Source organism: Cololabis saira, chromosome 10 (assembly GCF_033807715.1).
Source record: "Cololabis saira isolate AMF1-May2022 chromosome 10, fColSai1.1, whole genome shotgun sequence".
Lineage (NCBI taxonomy): Eukaryota > Metazoa > Chordata > Actinopteri > Beloniformes > Belonidae > Cololabis > Cololabis saira.
The window spans coordinates 12,526,665-12,545,809 of NC_084596.1; the positions used below are offsets into that span (position 1 = coordinate 12,526,665).

A 19,145-nucleotide genomic window follows, 5' to 3' on the forward strand; every position below is an offset into this window, starting at 1 on the left:
TTTATTTGTTATAATTTTGATGATGGAATTGTTTATTGATTTCATAAAATATTCTCTAATTTATTTTTTATTTGGGGTTTTCATAAACTTTGAGCCATAATCAGAGAGCAGCGTCTTGCTGGTGCAGGTAACTGCTGCACGCAGTGACGGACACTGGCTGATTTATGGTTCCGCGTTGCACCAACGCAGAGTTTACGGGGTAGGATACGCGGGAGCGCGAACGTACGGTGCGCGTCGCCGCGTAACATCATGCAGCCACTTCTCGGCGAACACACGTTTTCTGTTTCTATCCACGGGTAGTGGTTCAGTTTGGCGTTTCTTTGTAGTTGGTGGTGGTGGAAGTTTACTTTAGGAAACAGCAAACATGGCGCTACACATAGACATAATAAAGAGGGTTATTGTGTTTATGTCTATGGCGCTACAGAGGAGTCTTCTTCTTCTTGAGGTTTATTGGCGGTTGGCATCCAGTTTTTTCCGGTGCATTACCGCCCTCTTCTGGATCATTACAGAATAGTCGACTACGGGTGAGTAGAAGGGACAAAAAGGTTTGCGATTAAAATGCGATTAAAAAAAAATAACGCATTATGGATTGCATTAATCTAATCGCGATTAACGCGTTAACGCTGACAGCCCTAAAATCAACTGAAATATTGCAAGCCTTTTATTATTTTAATATTGCTGATTATGGCTTACAGTTTAAGATTAAGATTCCCAGAATATTCAAATTTTTTGAGATAGGATATTTGAGTTTTCTTAAGCATTAATTAATTTTAATTGCATTACAGAAAATAAAGGACTTTATCACAATATTCAAATTTTCTGAGACAGTCCTGTATTGTTTTATATTAATTTATACAATTTTAAGTTAAGCAGGACAGGTTTCTGTTTAGGAAAGATACTTATTTTTTTTTTTTTTTCAGTTCATTTTGTTATTTTGTATTAAAGTGAATTGCTAGATAATTTGTTTTCCTTGTGTTCATGGCATTCAAAAATATGCATTACAGAAAATCACAATATTTTAATTTCATGATTTCTGATTGAACTTGCACCGATTTAAGCCCAAACACCGATCACTTAGATATTCACACAATTTAACACACACACACATGTTTCTCCGTTCACCATCAAACAGGGAAATCCAAGTTGGAAATCCCAATAAGGAGCTGCAATAAAAAGGGTATGTGGTCCAAACGAGGGCACATTTTGGCTCGTGTACGGCTGATACGTTGCCTCGCCATGCCTACATTTGCTCTGGCAAGCGAGTGCAGATTGCCTACGTGCCCTCGCTGTACGCAGTTCAGGGAAATGGAGAAACATGCCAGTTGTCGGGTCCAGATGTAGGCCAGATAAGCGCCAGTTCTGGTTTATGTGATATGCAGCTCTGGTTTGCCGGTGGTCCAGATTTAGAAAGCAGGAGTCGGACACAGATTCTGCCTGATAAAGCCGTCACACGCTGGGCGGATCTGGGTAATTAGGCGGTTTTGAATATCGTTTCAAACAAGGGGCTAATTCTCCCACTGATTCCTGCATCATCTTTGCGATCGATCAAAGGGGGTAATTTCGTTGGGATAAGAATAGGGTTGCCACCTTTCAGAAATAGAAATAAGGGACGCCCTGATTTCAGCAGCGCAGGAGCCAAAAAAAAGCCCCTAAACTTCTAAACTGAATAAAAATGTGTTTATTTTATATGAAAAAATAAAATGCTTTGATTTAAAGTTTAAAGTGCTTTAATAGCATTGAACTTGCATGACTGTACAGACAGCCAGCCATACTAGCAACTGAAATATCCTCCTATGCTTTGTATGTCCACATCAGCCCAGATGTAGAATATAGTTACAGGTGAAGAATATGGTGTAAAAGTTAATTTATTTCAATAATTCAACTAGAATATGGTGTAAAAGGTTAATTTATTTCAATAATTCAACCAGAATATGGTGTAAAAGTTACTTATTTCAATAATTCAACTAGAATATGGTGTAAAAGGTTAATTTATTTCAATAATTCAACCAGAATATGGTGTAAAAGTTACTTATTTCAATAATTCAACTAGAATATGGTGTAAAAGGTTAATTTATTTCAATAATTCAACCAGAATATGGTGTAAAAGTTACTTATTTCAATAATTCAACTAGAATATGGTGTAAAAGGTTAATTTATTTCAATAATTCAACCAGAATATGGTGTAAAAGTTACTTATTTCAATAATTCAACTAGAATATGGTGTAAAAGGTTAATTTATTTCAATAATTCAACTAGAATATGGTGTAAAAGTTAATTTATTTCAATAATTCAACTAGAATTTGGTGTAAAAGTTAATTTATGTCAATAATTCAACTAGAATATGGTGTAAAAATTAATGAAAATACGGGACAAATCGCGTCCCATATTAGTTCAATACGGGACGCAACATTTTTTTCTCAAATAAAGCACAATTCCGTATTTTACGGGACGGGTGGCAACCCTAGATAAGAATCATCTGGGAAAGCAAAGTGATTTTGACAGAAACTTCATGAAGATACAGCTGTGATTGCTGCAGCGACGTTACCTGGAGTCTGGTAGTTGAGTCTTCTCAGCTCCACGGGGTCGGAGGAGTTGGGCAGCAGGGAGTCTTTGACGCCACCGGACTGCTCGTCCTTCGGCAACGGGGATGCCCGCTTCCTGAGGTGGCAAAAGACAGACAATAAGGTGATAACTACATCATGTCGAGACGATACGCAAGAGCTCTAACTTGAGTCATCAATTCTGCGAGCAAACTGAAAGTAAAAATGACAGGATGATTTAAAATGACATCAATTATTCTCCGATGAGCACACACTTGACTCATTTGCATACTTGATGAGGTTAATGGCCCATGTAATGGCTCTGAAAACCGGGTTCTGAGGACTAGCAATCCAGGTGACAGCAGGTTCTGGTGCCTTATCCTTATTTAGTCGGAGGGGGGAAAAAAAAAAAAATACTTGAGAATACTGAGTGTGTAAAGAAATACAGTAATTCTGCAAGAGCGGGCTAGTTGGGGCTTGTTGCTGGATAGGTGACAGCTGCTGTGTGGGAAACGAGTACACAAATGTGTGTTTGCAAAGATTTAAATGTGTGCCGTTCACTGCTGCGTGTTTGTGCTAAAAACACATTGTGTTTACTGGCTTTCCAGATTGAGTGGAAAACAGGCGGATGCAGTAATTAGCTCATCAGCTGGGTGGCACAACACTGGATAATTAGAGCCGTGCTGTAGCACCTGTGCCGCCGGGCCCGGCCTAGCCGCGGCTAGCACGGTACAGGGGGGGAACAGCTTTGCTTGGACCGGCTAGGCTCAGTGGAGCGTAGCTCCGTCCATCAGGTGGGGGGAAAGGAAGAGCAACGTCAGCCCGCCTGTACTCAGACAGCCGGCATCTGTTGACATATACACACACAAACAGGCGCCCAGATGTACACACACTGCAGCTGCAGACTCTCAAACCTTCTGACAGCAAATGGAAATGGGTGGAAAGAAGCATCAGGGCGCCCTGTGGAAATTTCACATCTCATTGCACTCCATTTGCAAGTGGCGGGCATAGGTTTTAAGAAGGAGCAGGGCCTTCTGTTCAGGCACGCCGTGGAGTGAATACACAAAGCTGGCGGTGCGCGCACAGCTTTAACCTGGTCCGTCCTCAGCTGCCGGTTCCTTGGGCCTTCGCCGCCACCCGTTATCTCCTACGACGGGGGCTTAAGTGAATGCTAGTGGCATGACGGCTAATCTCTGACAAGCATCTCTTCCCTTTCCGGGCCGAGAGCTGTGCCAGAGCGTATCCAGTTGTTCTGCAACTGGGGCTGAGCTGAGGGAGAGGGTGCATGCCGGACATCTGGGACGCTTTCTCCACACACCTAATCTATCCCTCTGACCCAACCAGATGCCGATCTACATAAGACTTCAGTGCTCGTCTGAAGTAAACATGCCAGCGGTCCCTGCGGGGTTAATCATCTCTGGTGGAGAGACACACACACACTAGGGATGGGCGGTATGGACTAAAAAATGTATCACGATCATTTCTGGCATTTATCCTGATAACGATAAGAATGACGATAAAAAAAACAAAACAATTCAACTCCACCTTTTTAACTATGAATCTATCTCGCTCTCAGATCTGCCATGTTTGTTACACAAAAACGTCATCAATGGGAATTTATCTTTCTTTCTTTCTTTCTTTCTTTCTTCCTTCCTTCCTTCCTTCCTTCCTTCCTTCCTTCCTTCCTTCCTTCCTTCCTTCCTTCCTTCCTTCCTTCCTTCCTTCCTTCCTTCCTTCCTTCCTTCCTTCCTTCCTTCCTTCCTTCCTTCCTTCCTTCCTTCCTTCCTTCCAGGCTCATTTCCTTCCTTCCTTCCTTCCTTCCTTCCTTCCTTCCTTCCTTCCTTCCTTCCTTCCTTCCTTCCTTCCAGGCTCATTTCCTTCCTTCCTTCTTTCCAGGCTCATTTCCTTCCTTCCTTCCTTCCTTCCTTCCTTCCTTCCTTCCTTCCTTCCTTCCTTCCTTCCTTCCTTCCTTCCTTCCTTCCTTCCTTCCTTCCTTCCTTCCTTCCTTCCTTCCAGGCTCATTTCCTTCCTTCCTTCCTTCCTTCCTTCCAGGCTCATTTCCTTCCTTCCTTCCTTCCTTCCTTCCTTCCTTCCTTCCTTCCTTCCTTCCTTCCTTCCTTCCTTCCTTCCTTCCTTCCTTCCTTCCTTCCTTCCTTCCTTCCTTCCTTCCTTCCTTCCTTCCTTCCTTCCTTCCTTCCTTCCTTCCTTCCTTCCTTCCTTCCTTCCTTCCTTCCTTCCTTCCTTCCTTCCTTCCTTCCTTCCTTCCTTCCTTCCTTCCTTCCTTCCTTCCTTCCTTCCTTCCTTCCTTCCTTCCTTCCTTCCTTCCTTCCTTCCTTCCTTCCTTCCATAAATCAGCTTTACACAAAAACGTCATCAACAGGAATTTATCGTTTTTACAGCGAGATGACAAATTCTTATCGTGGGGAATTTTTTTGGCGGTTTATCGTGAACGGTAAAATATCACCCATTCCTAACACACACCCCCACCAACACACACACACACACTGTGCAACCAGATGACTGCATGCAGTACAACACGTACTTAATGAGGGTAGAAGAACAGGCCCTTTTGTGGAGACTCTCGCTACAAGCAAGCAGTGAACGGAGGAAAAAAAGGATTAAAATGGAGAAATGATTCTCGGTTGGAAATGTCAGTTTAAATTATGTGAAGGCGTCTTTTTCAGCGGTTCTCTCATCTGGCATTTACTGCACAATGGCCCATTCACCAGAAGGTGATGCCTTGGCATATTCAGACGGGGCCAGACTGGAAGGTGCGCCACCGTCACTGGCTGGATAATGAAACACAGCACGGAGACAAACATGACAGACGGGACGATCTGAGGAACGAGCAGCGGCGCTAGATGTGGAACATGCTCCGGGACACACGAAAGCGACCCCGGGAGTTTGTTCGACCTCAGTTATGAAAGGCTGCAGAGTTGCTGATTCTCAGTCAGACTGAACAACCGTTTAAAGAAATGTCTCTCTCTTTTGTGAGTTTTTCTTTCTTTGTTGTTGTAATGTCAGCTGAAGCTGAGAGGTTACCAACTCTGCAGTCCTGTAAGAGCTCATAAACGCCAGCACTGACACGACACAGATGAGGAGGGTTTAGGTTGTGGAGGATGAGGTTGGGGCCGATGCAGGGACGATAGTACCCACCTTTCCTGTTTGCTGCGTTTGGCCAGGCAACAAAAACAAAAAAACAAAAGAAAAGGGGTACGGTTAATGTGTAATTGGTATCCGTGAACTTCTTTCTGCTAATGTAATCTGCACTCTTTACGGTTTACAGGAAGCTAAAATAATAAAAAATAAGCTCATTATTTGAAAGCACAAATAATGCTTGAGGCTTCAGAGAAAAGCCTCACAATTGTTAGCTGCTTTAATATCATTGTGATCATTCTGATGCACATTCACTGGCAGTCCTCAGTGAAAAGGGCATGTTTCCACCTCCCGACAGTCCCCACTGTCAATCTGCGTCCACGCAGAGAAAAGACTTCCAGACGGAGGACGTGCCGCTCAGCAGTGGCCGCCTCCAGGCCTATTATTAACCAGTCACATTTTTTTATGAGTCTTTTGGGGGACAGCGGCAGCGCAGCAGTCTGCGAAGGCTGAGCATGGCAGGTTGGAGAACAGGTATGATGTGAAATGTACAATTTGTAATTGAGCCGCCAGCACAAAATAGGATGTGGGACTTAATCAGGTGATGTAAATAATGGCTGGCGGGGAATAGATTCCCATCCAAATGTTATCTCTTTAATGTCCAAATCACATTACCATTTTAATAATGTTCCTGCGCTGACAAACATGCAGGTGATTAATACAGACATTCCTTTAAAGGAGAAAAGAAGAGAGGGGAGAAAGGTTGGATCTAGTAATACCTACTTGCCAGATACATTTTTTAACAAAAAGAAAACTATTTTGCAACTAAGTTTTGGCAGTAACTAAATAAATATCCTTGATATCCTTGCAGAAACTTTTAAAATTAAGAGATCTGGTCTCACTTGATGCTTTTAAAGTTCTCCTGAAAGACTTGGAAGCAAGTACATTTAGCTGTAGGTGCTTTGATTGTTGTTGATTTTGACTATTTTTGCGATCTGTTTACTGTTTTGTTAAAACTGTTTTAATTGTTATAAATTGTTCTTATATTATTTGTTTTTGTAACCATGCTGCTGCCTGTCTTGGATAGGACTCTCTTGTAAAAGACATTATTAATCTCAACGAGACTTTCTCCTGGTTAAATAAAGGTTAAATTAAAAATTAAATTAGCCCTACAACTTTTGAAAAAAAAAAAAAAAAAAAAAAAAAAAATATCAGCCCCTTTTATTTTGTTAAATAAAATCATAGTCATTTGTTTCAGTCTGGTTTCCATTTGTGAAGTTAACAGATTAAAAATTGTTAAAAAAAAAAGAAAAAAACAGCCATCCTTGTTGAAATAAATGTATTGGACCACCCGAATGAAATTTAGACATGCAAACATGTTACAATTTCAATGACTTTGATTCCTTTTTAAAATGAATCCGGCCATTAAACTAAACTACGGCCAGACATAGCAGGCCTTTTGTTGTTATTTTGTTTGAGTAACACAACCTCTTCTGGAATAATCTCTCCCCTAAAAGCACCTTGATAGCTTGTTTCTTGTAATCGTGATATCGTGATGTGCAGCAGTGGAGCAGCTCAAGTGCTTTAAAAGACATATTGACTGAGCTCCTAGCTAAGCCCCTCTGTTGTAGCCTTCTGTTTTTTATTTGAAATAACCAGCGGTGTTGCCAAAACACATTTCTCACTCCTACCTAAGAGCCTTTGACAGCCGAGTTGTGCTTTTATTAGAGTAGCAATGTCAGCTGCCAATTCAACTGACGCTTCGCGTGGCATTATTGAAAACAGCCAATTGGACCTGAAATCTTTTTGTGCAAAAACACCAGCCAATCTGTTTTTTCGGGTTCCTCTTCCACAAACTCAATTATTTTAAGGAAAATAGATGCTCCTGTTTGGTGTGTGAGCAACCTGGTGCAAGTGTCTCATTACCATTCCTGATGCAACCAAACGAAACCTACAATCACGGATCCAGTCGCAGTTCAGACTCAAACAAACGGGGGAGAAAATGACTGCAGCGGTCCAGGTTCTTACTTCTTAAAGAGGAGGATGGCGATGACGATGATGATGATGAGGACCACCGCCAGCACCGGGCCCATGACCCACAACATTTCAGGCTGCTCCATTCCCCGAGAGTTTGCCGTGACCCGGATCGGGTCGGAGTAGGGACTGGCGGAAAATGTCATCTGTGAGGGGAAACAAAGGAGGGAAATAACAGGTGCATGAGAGATAAGTCAGTCACGGCCTCGAACGTGTAACACGAGCAAGGTTTTCCCCCTATAACCAGTACTGGAGTTGAGGGGGGATGAGGGGGGATGAGGGGGTATGGCATCCCTCCTGAAATAAAAACGGTCAAAATCACCCTCCCCTGTAAAACTGCCATCCCCCCCTTTCCATCCCGTCATTTCATCAATGAATGTGGTTTTACTGCTATTTCAACATTTAGAGTCATCACCAGAAAAATAACAGCAGAAAAATTACTTATTTGACAATTTTCATCTGTTTCAAGTAGTGATGCACCGAAATAAAAATTTGTGGCCGAAACCGAAACCGAAAATAATAATAAACACTTGGCCGAATACCGAACATGGTTCTTCTGCAGTTTTTCATTTATTTTGCCAATTTTTTTCACCATTGCATAAATCAAATACATTTGATTTAGGCATGCTTTTCAAAGAAAAAAATCTTTTACAAAATTACAAGGTAAAAAATATTTATTGAACATAAAAAAATGAAAAATTTGTAATTTCCCAGCATTATGTTGTTTTGGTTCCACCTCCTGGTGATGTTAGGTAAAATTCTTATGGGGTTAGTTTTTGGTTGGCCAACGATTTATGTAGTGTGCAACGTTACGGGACGGAGCGGCCAGTCTATTTCCTTATTTTACAACGCCGTTATTAATTGTTCGGTTTTTTTCCCCACTTATTCCACCGAACACCGAAAGTGTTTTTTTTTTTGCCATTTTTGGCCGAACAATTTCGGTTACCGAACAATCGGTGCATCACTAGTTTCAAGTAAATTTTCACTTGAAATAAGTAGAAAAATCTGCCAGTGGGACAAGATTTATCTTCTTATTACAAGCAAAAACATCTTGTTCCACTGGCAGATTTTTCTACTTATTTCAAGTGAAAATCTACTTGAAACAAGTGAAAATGGTTGTTTTTTCCAGTGATGAGTCTTGTTTTAAGTGTAATGAGATTTTTTTTACTAAAATGAGACATTTTAACTAGAAATAAGACAAATATTCTTGTTAAGATTGTGAGTTTTTGCAGTGATCCATTTTACTTATCCTGTGAAGGACAGAGTCATATTGATAAGTTCAGAAAAGTGTTTTTTATTGTTGTGTTTTGATGTATTTGATGTAAGTCCAGTGGATATTTAAAGCTTACAGAAGGCTGCATTTAACTGCTGCTATGTCATTCCTGCAGTATTTCTGCAGGTGTTTTGGTCACTGCTATTATTTGTAATATATTATATTATTTGTAATCAGCACAAATTATCTGTCCCCATATGATAAAATCAACCATCCCCCCTGACTTTTTTTTACAACTCGAGTACTGCCTATAATCCAGGTGTGTCCAGATTATCTCTGGACAATTTCTCCATGCCATGCGAGTAATAACCCCCCCCCCCCTCCCTGTGCACCAAACTCGAGTGACACTAACAATCTTGATCAATGCAGGTTTCTTTTATTTAACCATTGAAGCATTTCTCTTTGAAGAACCTGAGACGGTTGATGACAGAGCGAGAGGGAGAGAAGAGGGTCCGAGATGTAAAGACAGAGCCTGGAGATAAGTGCGCGGGTCCCTTGGATGGTAAGAGATAAATGGGGGCACAGATGAGGAGTCATCTCTTCATTAATGTTCACACCGTGACGGAGGAGGGGGGAGGTGACGAGGGCGAGGGGCTGCTTTTTCCCACCTTGGTTGTAAATGAGACATCTTTCCCCCTCCGCACCTCTAAATGACTGAGATGGGGGTGGAGTGGGGAGGGGTGGGCAGTATGGACTAAAAAATGTATCACGATAATTTCTGGCATTTATCCCCATAACGATAAAAATGACGATAAAAAAATACCAATTCAACTCCATCTTTTCAACTACAGCATAAATCTCGCTTCCCTTCCTTCCTCCCTTCTTTCTTTTTTCCCTTCCTTCCTCCCTTCTTTCTTTTTTCCCTTCCTTCCTCCCTTCATTCTTTTTTCCCTTCCTTCCTCCCTTCATTCTTTTTTCCCTTCCTTCCTCCCTTCTTTCTTTTTTCCCTTCCTTCCTCCCTTCTTTCTTTTTTCCCTTCCTTCCTCCCTTCATTCTTTTTTCCCTTCCTTCCTCCCTTCATTCTTTTTTCCCTTCCTTCCTCCCTTCTTTCTTTTTTCCCTTCCTTCCTCCCTTCATTCTTTTTTCCCTTCCTTCCTCCCTTCATTCTTTTTTCCCTTCCTTCCTTCCTTCCTTCCTTCCTTCCTTCCTTCCTTCCTTCCTTCCTTCCTTCCTCCCTCCCTTCATTCTTTTTTCCCTTCCTTCCTTCCTTCCTTCCTTCCTTCCTTCCTTCCTTCCTTCCTTCATTCTTTTTTCCCTTCCTTCCTTCCTTCCTTCCTTCCTTCCTTCCTTCCTTCCTTCCTTCCTTCCTTCCTTCCTTCCTTCCTTCCTTCCTTCCTCCCTTCATTCTTTTTTCCCTTCCTTCCTTCCTTCCTTCATTCTTTTTTCCCTTCCTTCCTTCCTTCCTTCCTTCCTTCCTTCCTTCCTTCCTTCCTTCCTCCCTCCCTTCATTCTTTTTTCCCTTCCTTCCTTCCTTCCTTCCTTCCTTCCTTCCTTCCTCCCTTCATTCTTTTTTCCCTTCCTTCCTTCCTTCCTTCCTTCCTTCCTTCCTTCCTTCCTTCCTTCCTTCCTCCCTTCCTTCCTTCCTTCCTCCCTTCATTCTTTTTTCCCTTCATTCTTTTTTCCCTTCCTTCTTTTTTCCCTTCCTTCTTTTTTCCCTTCCTTCTTTTTTCCCTTCCTTCTTTTTTCCCTTCCTTCTTTTTTCCCTTCCTTCTTTTTTCCCTTCCTTCTTTTTTTCCTTCCTTCCTTCCTTCCTTCCTTCCTTCCTTCCTTCCTTCCTTCCTTCCTTCCTTCCTTCCTTCCTTCCTTCCTTCCTTCCTTCCTTCCTTCCTTCCTTCCTTCCTTCCTTCCTTCCTTCCTTCCTTCCTTCCTTCCTTCCTTCCTTCCTTCCTTCCTTCCTTCCTTCCTTCCTTCCTTCCTTCCTTCCTTCCTTCCTTCCTTCCTTCCTTCCTTCCTTCCTTCCTTCCTTCCTTCCTTCCTTCCTTCCTTCCTTCCTTCCTTCCTTCCTTCCTTCCTTCCTTCCTTCCTTCCTTCCTTCCTTCCTTCCTTCCTTCCTTCCTTCCTTCCTTCCTTCCTTCTGTGCGTGGATTTAACACAGAACCATAAATCAGTTTTACACAAAAACGTCATCAACGGGAATTTATAGTTTTACCGCGAGATGACAAATTCTTACCGTGGGGAATTTTTTTAACGGTTTATCGTGAACGGTAAAATATCGCCCATTCCTAGTGGGCAGATGTGGTAATGTGGTATTTAAAAGAAATGAAGAAAAGGGAGAATGGCAGAGGGAAGCAGGCAGACGGATGAGAAAGAAAAAGAGGGAGGTGGACTGCGTTGCATCTGTCATTAGAGCTCAGCAAGCCGCCTACTGAATGCTGATAGGATGTACAGGTAGGAGAATGGAGCAGGGCGGGTGGAGGCCTGTGCATGTGACGAATGGTAGAGCGGCGGAGGAACCGGGCTCCCAGCGTGCAGCGGGAGCGGCGTTGCAGCAGGCAGAGGTAATCCACATCATTAGCCGCACAGCAGCCTGCTCTTTGGCACACAGGCAGATATTAATTGGAAAGATAAGCCGAGATGAGCTCAGAGTCTCGCTTGCCGTCATTTCTTTTTTCCCCCTACATCTTTCATACTCTTGAGCAACAGCTGGGAAAATGTACATCATAGATGTGTTTGATACCCCAAATCTAAATTACGCTTCAATATTAGAACCCAAGAAAAACTTGAGCAGGGAACGCACAAAGATCTGCAAGATTTGAAATTTAAAAGCGTCAGTTTAAAAGCCACATTTGTTATTACGCGCAAAAGCACACGTTAGGGCTGGGCGATATATCGAGATTTTAATATATATCGATATATTTTCAAACACGATATGGTACGAGACAATATCGTTTATATCGATTTAAAAAAAAAACAACATTTTTTTTTATTTATGATTTTGATATAGCTTATTTTGTGACAAATTGACTTGAATGTTTTATTTGAGATTTGCACAAATGTTTTGTTATTTGCACAACTGTCAACCTCAGTGGAAAAGTCTGCCTGTTACTGTCTACATTGTATTAATTGCACAGTGCATTTTAATTTAATTGTTATGCAGGAAAGGGATATTTGTTTTATTTTATTCAAGAAGCATTTTTATTCTATATATGCAGGCAGTTTATTTTTATTTCATTTGTTTTATACATTTTGATATTGTGCAGACCTCTGTTAATAAAGGAACCTGTGTGACATTTGGCACGAGGCTTTGTATTAAAACTGACCCTTTTTTAAGGGTTTGCCTCAGAAAAAAAAGAAGCTAACAGAAATGCTATGCTATAATGCTTTGGGGGAAACCGCAATTATGTCACAGAAAAAATATCGACATATATCAAGTATCGCCATTCAGCTAGAAAATATTGAGATATGACTTTTGGTCCATATCGCCCAGCCCTAGCACACGTACAAAAAGTACATGAGACCCGTTCTCGTGTTCTCTGTGCCTTCGGGGGAGGAACCTATTATCTCGGAGCAAAGGGAAACGGCACCGTGATGGGATATGTGATGACACCACAAGGCTTCCTCTTCCTTTGGGAAGACCCAAAACCCCAACGAGGAGGGCTGGAGGACATTGCCCTGGAGGGAATCCTGGGAAAAAAAAAGTGTCCTTTTTTTTTCTCTCCTGGTGTAACAAATAACTGCAGCTGTGCTTTACAGAGAAGGATAAGGGAGGAAGAGCAGGGGAGAGGGCTGAACAAAAAGAGAGGGCTTTTTGTCTGTTGGTCACGGTGATGTAGTGGGATCATCCATTTGAACGGGCCCTAATATCTGATAAAAGCTCAGTCATGCAGCTAATAATGCTTTTGCTCTCACAGAGCAGGATCACAAAGAAGCAGTGATGCTGTGAAGGAATGTCCCGGCCCGAGACTGAGACAGAGACAGTGAAAGACATCCCTGTATCTCTCACAACTCTGAATCAGGGTTTTTCTGGGTGAACAGGGGGAACACGGGAGTCCTGGATGTACAAATTAAAACCCTTTTACATAGAAATCCTTGTACTTTGAGAAATGCATGATGAATGTACATTCCTGTAAGTTGTTGTTCTTTGCATGTCTGACTGCTTTGAGTATCTCTGTGGGGTCTGAAGTGTCATGGTGTCAACAGCCTAAATTACAGCTGACTGGCTGAATACTGAAAAGAAAGTATCCAAATTTGAGAGCAGGAAAGAGTACTTGTAGGCAGAGGTGGGTAGTAACGAGTTACATTTACTCCGTTACATTTACTTGAGTAAGTTTTGGGAAATGTTGTACTTTTAGGAGTAGTTTTGAATCTCTATACTTTTTACTTTTACTTGAGTAGATTTGTGAAGAAGAAACTGTTACTCTTACTCCGCTACATTAGGCTACGTTGAGCTGTTACTTTTCTTTTATCCCTTTTATCCACGTACGCGTCAATCTCATGACATCACTGAGTGATTCTTTGGGAAAAATGTTTGTTTTTGCATGTTTTGTCACATTTACACAGACTCAAACACACACAGAGTTTCTATGAGTTCATGTTTGTTCTAGTTCTGCCTGGTTAAAAAAAGAAAAGTACAAAAGGCTTGAAATTTTGTGCTACTTGTGCTTAATTTATTTTTTTATTATTTTATTATTTATTAAAGTACTTGAATTTACTTTAAGATTATTTTAATTTAAGCATTTTTTTTTATTAATTTTAATTTATCTTATTATTTTATTGATTTAATTTGCCTTAAGATGATTATTTTGTACTTTTGTCTGTTTGAATGGTTGTGTTAAAAAAACAAATCAGACGTTACTCAACAGTTACTCAGTACTTGAGTAGTTTTTTCACCAAGTACTTTTTTACTTTTACTCAAGTAATTATTTGGATGACTACTTTTTACTTCTACTTGAGTCATATGATTCTGAAGTAACAGTACTTTTACTTGAGTACAGTTTTTGGCTACTCTACCCAGCTCTGCTTGTAGGTCACAAAGCTGCGATGGGGTCCAAAATAATATATGAGATGGCAAAACTGTTTGGATTAGCAGCGTAGCTTCGGCATGAGCCGAGAAAAACAACAAAAAAGTAACTTTGAGTGAGTTTTTGGGTTGCCTTTCTCTAAGATGATTTGCCTGACACAGATACACAACTTTATTTATTCATTTCACACAGCATCTCTTAATCTTGCTGTAATGATGCTCCCGTTTGTTTTCCTGACGCTCATTCCCGTGGAGTGCTTCGCCATTCCAGACGGACTTGTGCCTAAAACTGCAGCGTGAATAGAAAAACCATCTCCACTTCAAGGTAGCGGCTGATTAGAGCGGAAACCCTGATCCGGCATTTGTGCAGTGTGAGATTGGCATCATAACCTTATCCACTAAAGTGGAGCTCCAGCTGCCGCTAAGCATTGTTCAAGTATTTGCAGCTTGAGTGCAAAAGAATAAGCAAGGGTGATTTATTTCATTGCGTCAGTCACATTAAATCCTTATTTAGCATCATATGCTACTCAGAACTCATTTTCAGCAAAGTTAACTGAAGTGCTTTCTCTATCATCAAAAAGTGATTATGGAGTTGCTCAAAAATGCAGAGAGCTGGACCTAAAAAGGTTTCATGAGGCAATCAATTCAGAACGCAAATTAGATACTCTATAGGAACTAGATAAAGTACTGTTAAATCTCACTCTTGTGGCGAGGAGACAAAGAGCAGCAGGCGTGAGGCATGAGGCCATGGATGCTTGCTCACCTCACAGACGATGCAGTTTAGTCTCATGAATGAATGACTGCTGGATGTATTCGCTTCTTCTTAACTGTGTGCATCTGTCAGCATATCTGTCAGGGGGTGAATATGTGGAACACAGCTTTTTTTTCCCCAAAGCCCTTTCTCAAACTCCTCTGAGCCTCCCCAAGTGAATGTGTATGTCTAGGTTGTTTCTGCTGGGAGCGCGTGCGTATGAATTTAAGTGTCTGTGTGGGACACGGCGAGCCAAACGAGAAGATGGGATGACAGAAAGAGGAGAGGAGACGGAGAGGGAGTGACTGAGGCGGAGGTGGGATGGTGGCGGCGGGGTATCCAGAGTGCTATCTGGCCCGCGGGCTACACGGCTTTCAGCTTTCGCTCTTCGGCCGTCCCCTCGAGCTCTGAATCCAGGGAACCGAGGCACCGGCGCATTTGTTTCAACCCGCCGTTGACCCCGGCAAACTCCTCGCCCTCTCTGAAAGTGGCTTAAGTAAGCTGGAGGGCAGTACTGGAGTTGAGGGGGGATGAGGGGGGATGGCATCCCCCCTGAAATAAAAACGGTCAAAATCATCCCCCTAGTAAAACTGCCATCCCCCCTTTCCATCCCTCATGTCATTTCATCAATGAATGTGGTTTTACTGCTATTTCAACATTTAGAGTCATCACCAGAAAAATAACTTATTTGACAATTTTCACCTGTTTTAGTAAAATGAGATTTTTTCACCTGATTTAGTAAAATGAGATTTTTTTTACTAAAATGAGACATTTTAACTAGAAATAAGACAAATATTCTTGTTAAGATTTTGAGTTTTGCATGCGGCTCTTTAGCGCCGCCCTAGTGGCTCCTGGAGCTTTTTCAAAAATGTTTGAAAATTGAAGTAAATGAGGAGGGGAAATATATTTTTGGTTTTAATGTGGTTTCTATAGGAGGACAAACATAACACAAACATGACACAAACATTCTTAACGTTTTCCAATGCTGTAAAAATGTGTAGAATAAATATTAAATTTCAACATTTCTGTTAACTAAGATTTGCGTCAGAGCCTGCAACACTTGTTTCTACCAGCAGTTGCTGGTGTTTCTATGTAATATATGCTGAGTCATGTTTGTTACACGTTGACCCAAATATGTAATTTAAATTCTGATTAAATGAAAAAATTTACAAAAAAAGTGGATTCAACTTGAATAATTCACATATTAACAAAAAAAAAACTACAATTAAAAAAATAAATGAAAACAAATCCTTAAAATGTATAAAAGCTAAACAATATGAAGGTTTAATTACTTGAAATCCTTAAAACATATAAAAACTAGACAATATGAAGGTTTAATTACTTTAAATCTGGATTAAATCCTTATTTATTTCATTTTTTTAAAATATTTTTGCTGGTGTTTCTATGTAATTTATGCTTAGTCATGTTAGTTGACCAAAATATGTCATTTAAATTGTGCGTTTCTACCAGCAGGGCATTCTCAGGCTTATACAAGACTTTACATTTTTTGCGGCTCCAGACATATTTGTTTTTTGTGTTTTTGGTCCAATATGGCTCTTTCAACATTTTGGGTTGCCGACCCCTGACTTATCCTGTGAAGGACAGAGTCATATTGATAAGTTCAGAAAACTGTTTTTTATTGTTGTGTTTTGATGTATTTGATGTAAGCCCAGTGGATATTTAAAGCTACAGAAGGCTGCATTTAACTGCTGCTATGTCATTCCTGCAGTATTTCTGCAGGTGTTTTGGTCACTGCTATTATTTGTAATATATTATATTATTTGTAATCAGCACAAATTATCTGTCCCCATATGATAAAATCCACCATCCCCCCTGATTTTCTTTTACAACTCGAGTACTGCTGGAGGGTGTGCACCGGACGGACAGACAAACACGGAGAGACGCCTGTCCCTGTATCTCCAGGGAGCCCACATGCTCGTCACTGCATGACATGGGGTAAAGAAGGGAAAAAAGGAGGCAGAGAGACGTGTGCAGGTATGTCTTTACCTCTGAGGAATAGAAACGCGGCTGCAGGGTCAAGCCCACCTGCTGTCGTCGCCCCTTATACTTCTTTCACCACTTGTTCTCTCAGACATGTCCCTCTTCCCTTGAAGCAGCAGAAGCTGCACTTATTCCTGCTCCGGAGTTTCTCTGAACCCCCGTCTCAAAAACCCCAGAAACCAGACTTCACTATACTGCCGTCATAACCCAAAATATATCAGAAGAGAGAAAGAAATGCAGAACACCACTCAAGTGAAAACCTCTCTTGCACAAAGAGCATTATGAATCAAAGGCGAAACCCTCCGCAGCTCGCTACCTGCTGATTTCAAGAAGATTCGGGATTTTAAAGGATTCTCCGCAACAGCCACGTCCCGGTTACAGCGTGCACAGAACCGCTCGTGTAAAACTAAGTAGTTATAATTAGTAGATAAGAAGTCGTGTTTTCTTTTTTTTTTCTTAAGCAGTCTCATTTCATTACAGATGGATGTTTTCATCATTATGCACTCAGTTCTCAGTTTTAAAGTTAAATGTGATTTAATGATTGTGTGATCCATTTATGAGCATTCAACTCCGGTGTTAGCCTCAAGCTTCGGCTCTACACCGATCAGGCGCAACATGAAAAGCACCTGCACCTTCGTTTTGATCAATACTTCTGTCATCTCTGACCCACTGGGGCTTTGGACGTGTGGCGGCTTCTGTGCTATCTGGAACTGAAAAGCTGGATCATTTGTGTCTAGTTGGTTGTTTAAGAGTGGATTTTGCCTCCTTTTTTTTGTTGCATATGCTACAGATGCTCTGCCCCCCCCCCCCACCTAGAGCTGTTGCTGTTAACAGGGATGCTTTTTACGCACATTTCATCCAACGTTGAGCTTGGTGGTTAAGTCAAATTAAAACTAGGGTTGTCCCGATCAGGATTTTTTAACTCCCGATCACTTGAGTATCTGCCGATCCCGATTTTTCCCGATCCGATCACTTTTTTTTGCTCCTGATACATTTCTGATACTTTTTCCAGATCAGATACATTTTGGCAATGAATTAAAAAAAAAAAAAAAAAAAAAAACTAAAACTAAATTATCCCAAGTTTCTTTTATTGTCCATTGGAGAACAACATGGACATATATTTCAACAAAGCTTATCAGCGCTGGTGCCACAAAATGTAAAAACATGAAATTGTAAACTAAAACAAAAAGTGCAGAATAGTGCAATAACAAAAATTAATAAATGTAACTTCAAAAGAGGTAGTTGAATGACATCCAGTCAAACTCACAAACACAAGAAAATTACAATACTTTTTGGCTTAACCTTAGTGCAACATTCTGAATGGCATGAAATGAATAGCAGCAGCTTAATGCAACATGAACATATATAACATTTCACTATTCAAACATGTGAACCATGTTAGTTTCGCTTACTTCGTCACTTCTGGTTGGCGGCCGGAAGTGACGTTAAATGCAACGATATATAAAACGATTTCATATATATTAAAAACATTAATAACTAGGTATTTCCCGATACTTTTTTGGCCGATACCGATGTTTTGAAAATGCCGTGATCGGCCGCCCCATCGATCAGGCGGCCGATCAATCGGGACAACACTAATTAAAACCCATACGAACTGATTGCTATGAGATGACTGCCATTCAGGTCACCTCGCGGGGCTTTTAGAGTCGTGTCTGACCAGTACTTGTGCTTTTCTGATTATCGTACACGGCTTGTGTTTTTCTGTGTCTGTCCCTTTCAACTCAACTACTACTTGAATAAATAAAGAGCATCCAGATATCTGGAGGCGCTGCTGGAGGGAGACGCCACTGGGAGCAGATGTGACCGAGTACGGCGGAGCATCAGCTGCCTAACAAACTTGAAAACTTGGACGTGTATACCCTCCTGTTCCCTTCAAGAAAAAACAAAAAAAGTCAGTCTTGTTTTCCTAATTCCCTCTTGATATTGTTTATCAAAGCCTTTCACATTTTGAAAGAAACCCGTCTTCAATGTTAGCGGTGTTGCGAGCCCAGAGCAACAGAATTAGCGCTACAAAGTCAATTCTTCTAGAGAGTGAGGAGAATATAAATACCTGGATAACGCTGCAAACGGCAAAATGCGGTGAACACATTTGATCACTCTCTTTTGATTCTTTTTTCTATGTGCCAAAATCTTACCTTTCTCTTATCATAAAAAACGCACACATTAGCGCTATCTCCTCCTCTGCCCCTTCCTCTCATCCAAGCTTCACAGACTGGGATGAACACAAGGCAAAATATGTTGCCATCCTCTTTTCCTCCCTCCTCTCTGTCTCACATCACACAGTATTTCATGCTACCTCCCTCCCTCAGTCTCTTCTCGCATTAAATGATACTGTTTATACACACCCAGCATCTATCATCTCATTTCACACTTCCCCTGGCTTGTTTATCTGCCTTGGGTGCTGGGGAGACATGAAGGCAAACTCTTCTACTTCCCCCCCGTCCCTTTTTGCCTTTCTTTCTTGTCTTC

General features: G+C 41.2%; 1 protein-coding gene across 1 annotated transcript in view; it reads right to left on the reverse strand.

The window, feature by feature from the left end:
* Window positions 1–19,145, reverse strand: part of LOC133452432 (receptor-type tyrosine-protein phosphatase F) — a 199,390-nt gene that overhangs the window by 40,998 nt on the left and 139,247 nt on the right. Inside the window, exons 19-20 of the mRNA XM_061731732.1 lie at window positions 7,665–7,816; window positions 2,546–2,658 (exon numbers count right to left, since the gene is read on the reverse strand). Coding sequence (XP_061587716.1) covers window positions 2,546–2,658; window positions 7,665–7,816 — 265 coding nt within the window. The remainder of the gene's footprint in view (window positions 1–2,545; window positions 2,659–7,664; window positions 7,817–19,145) is intronic.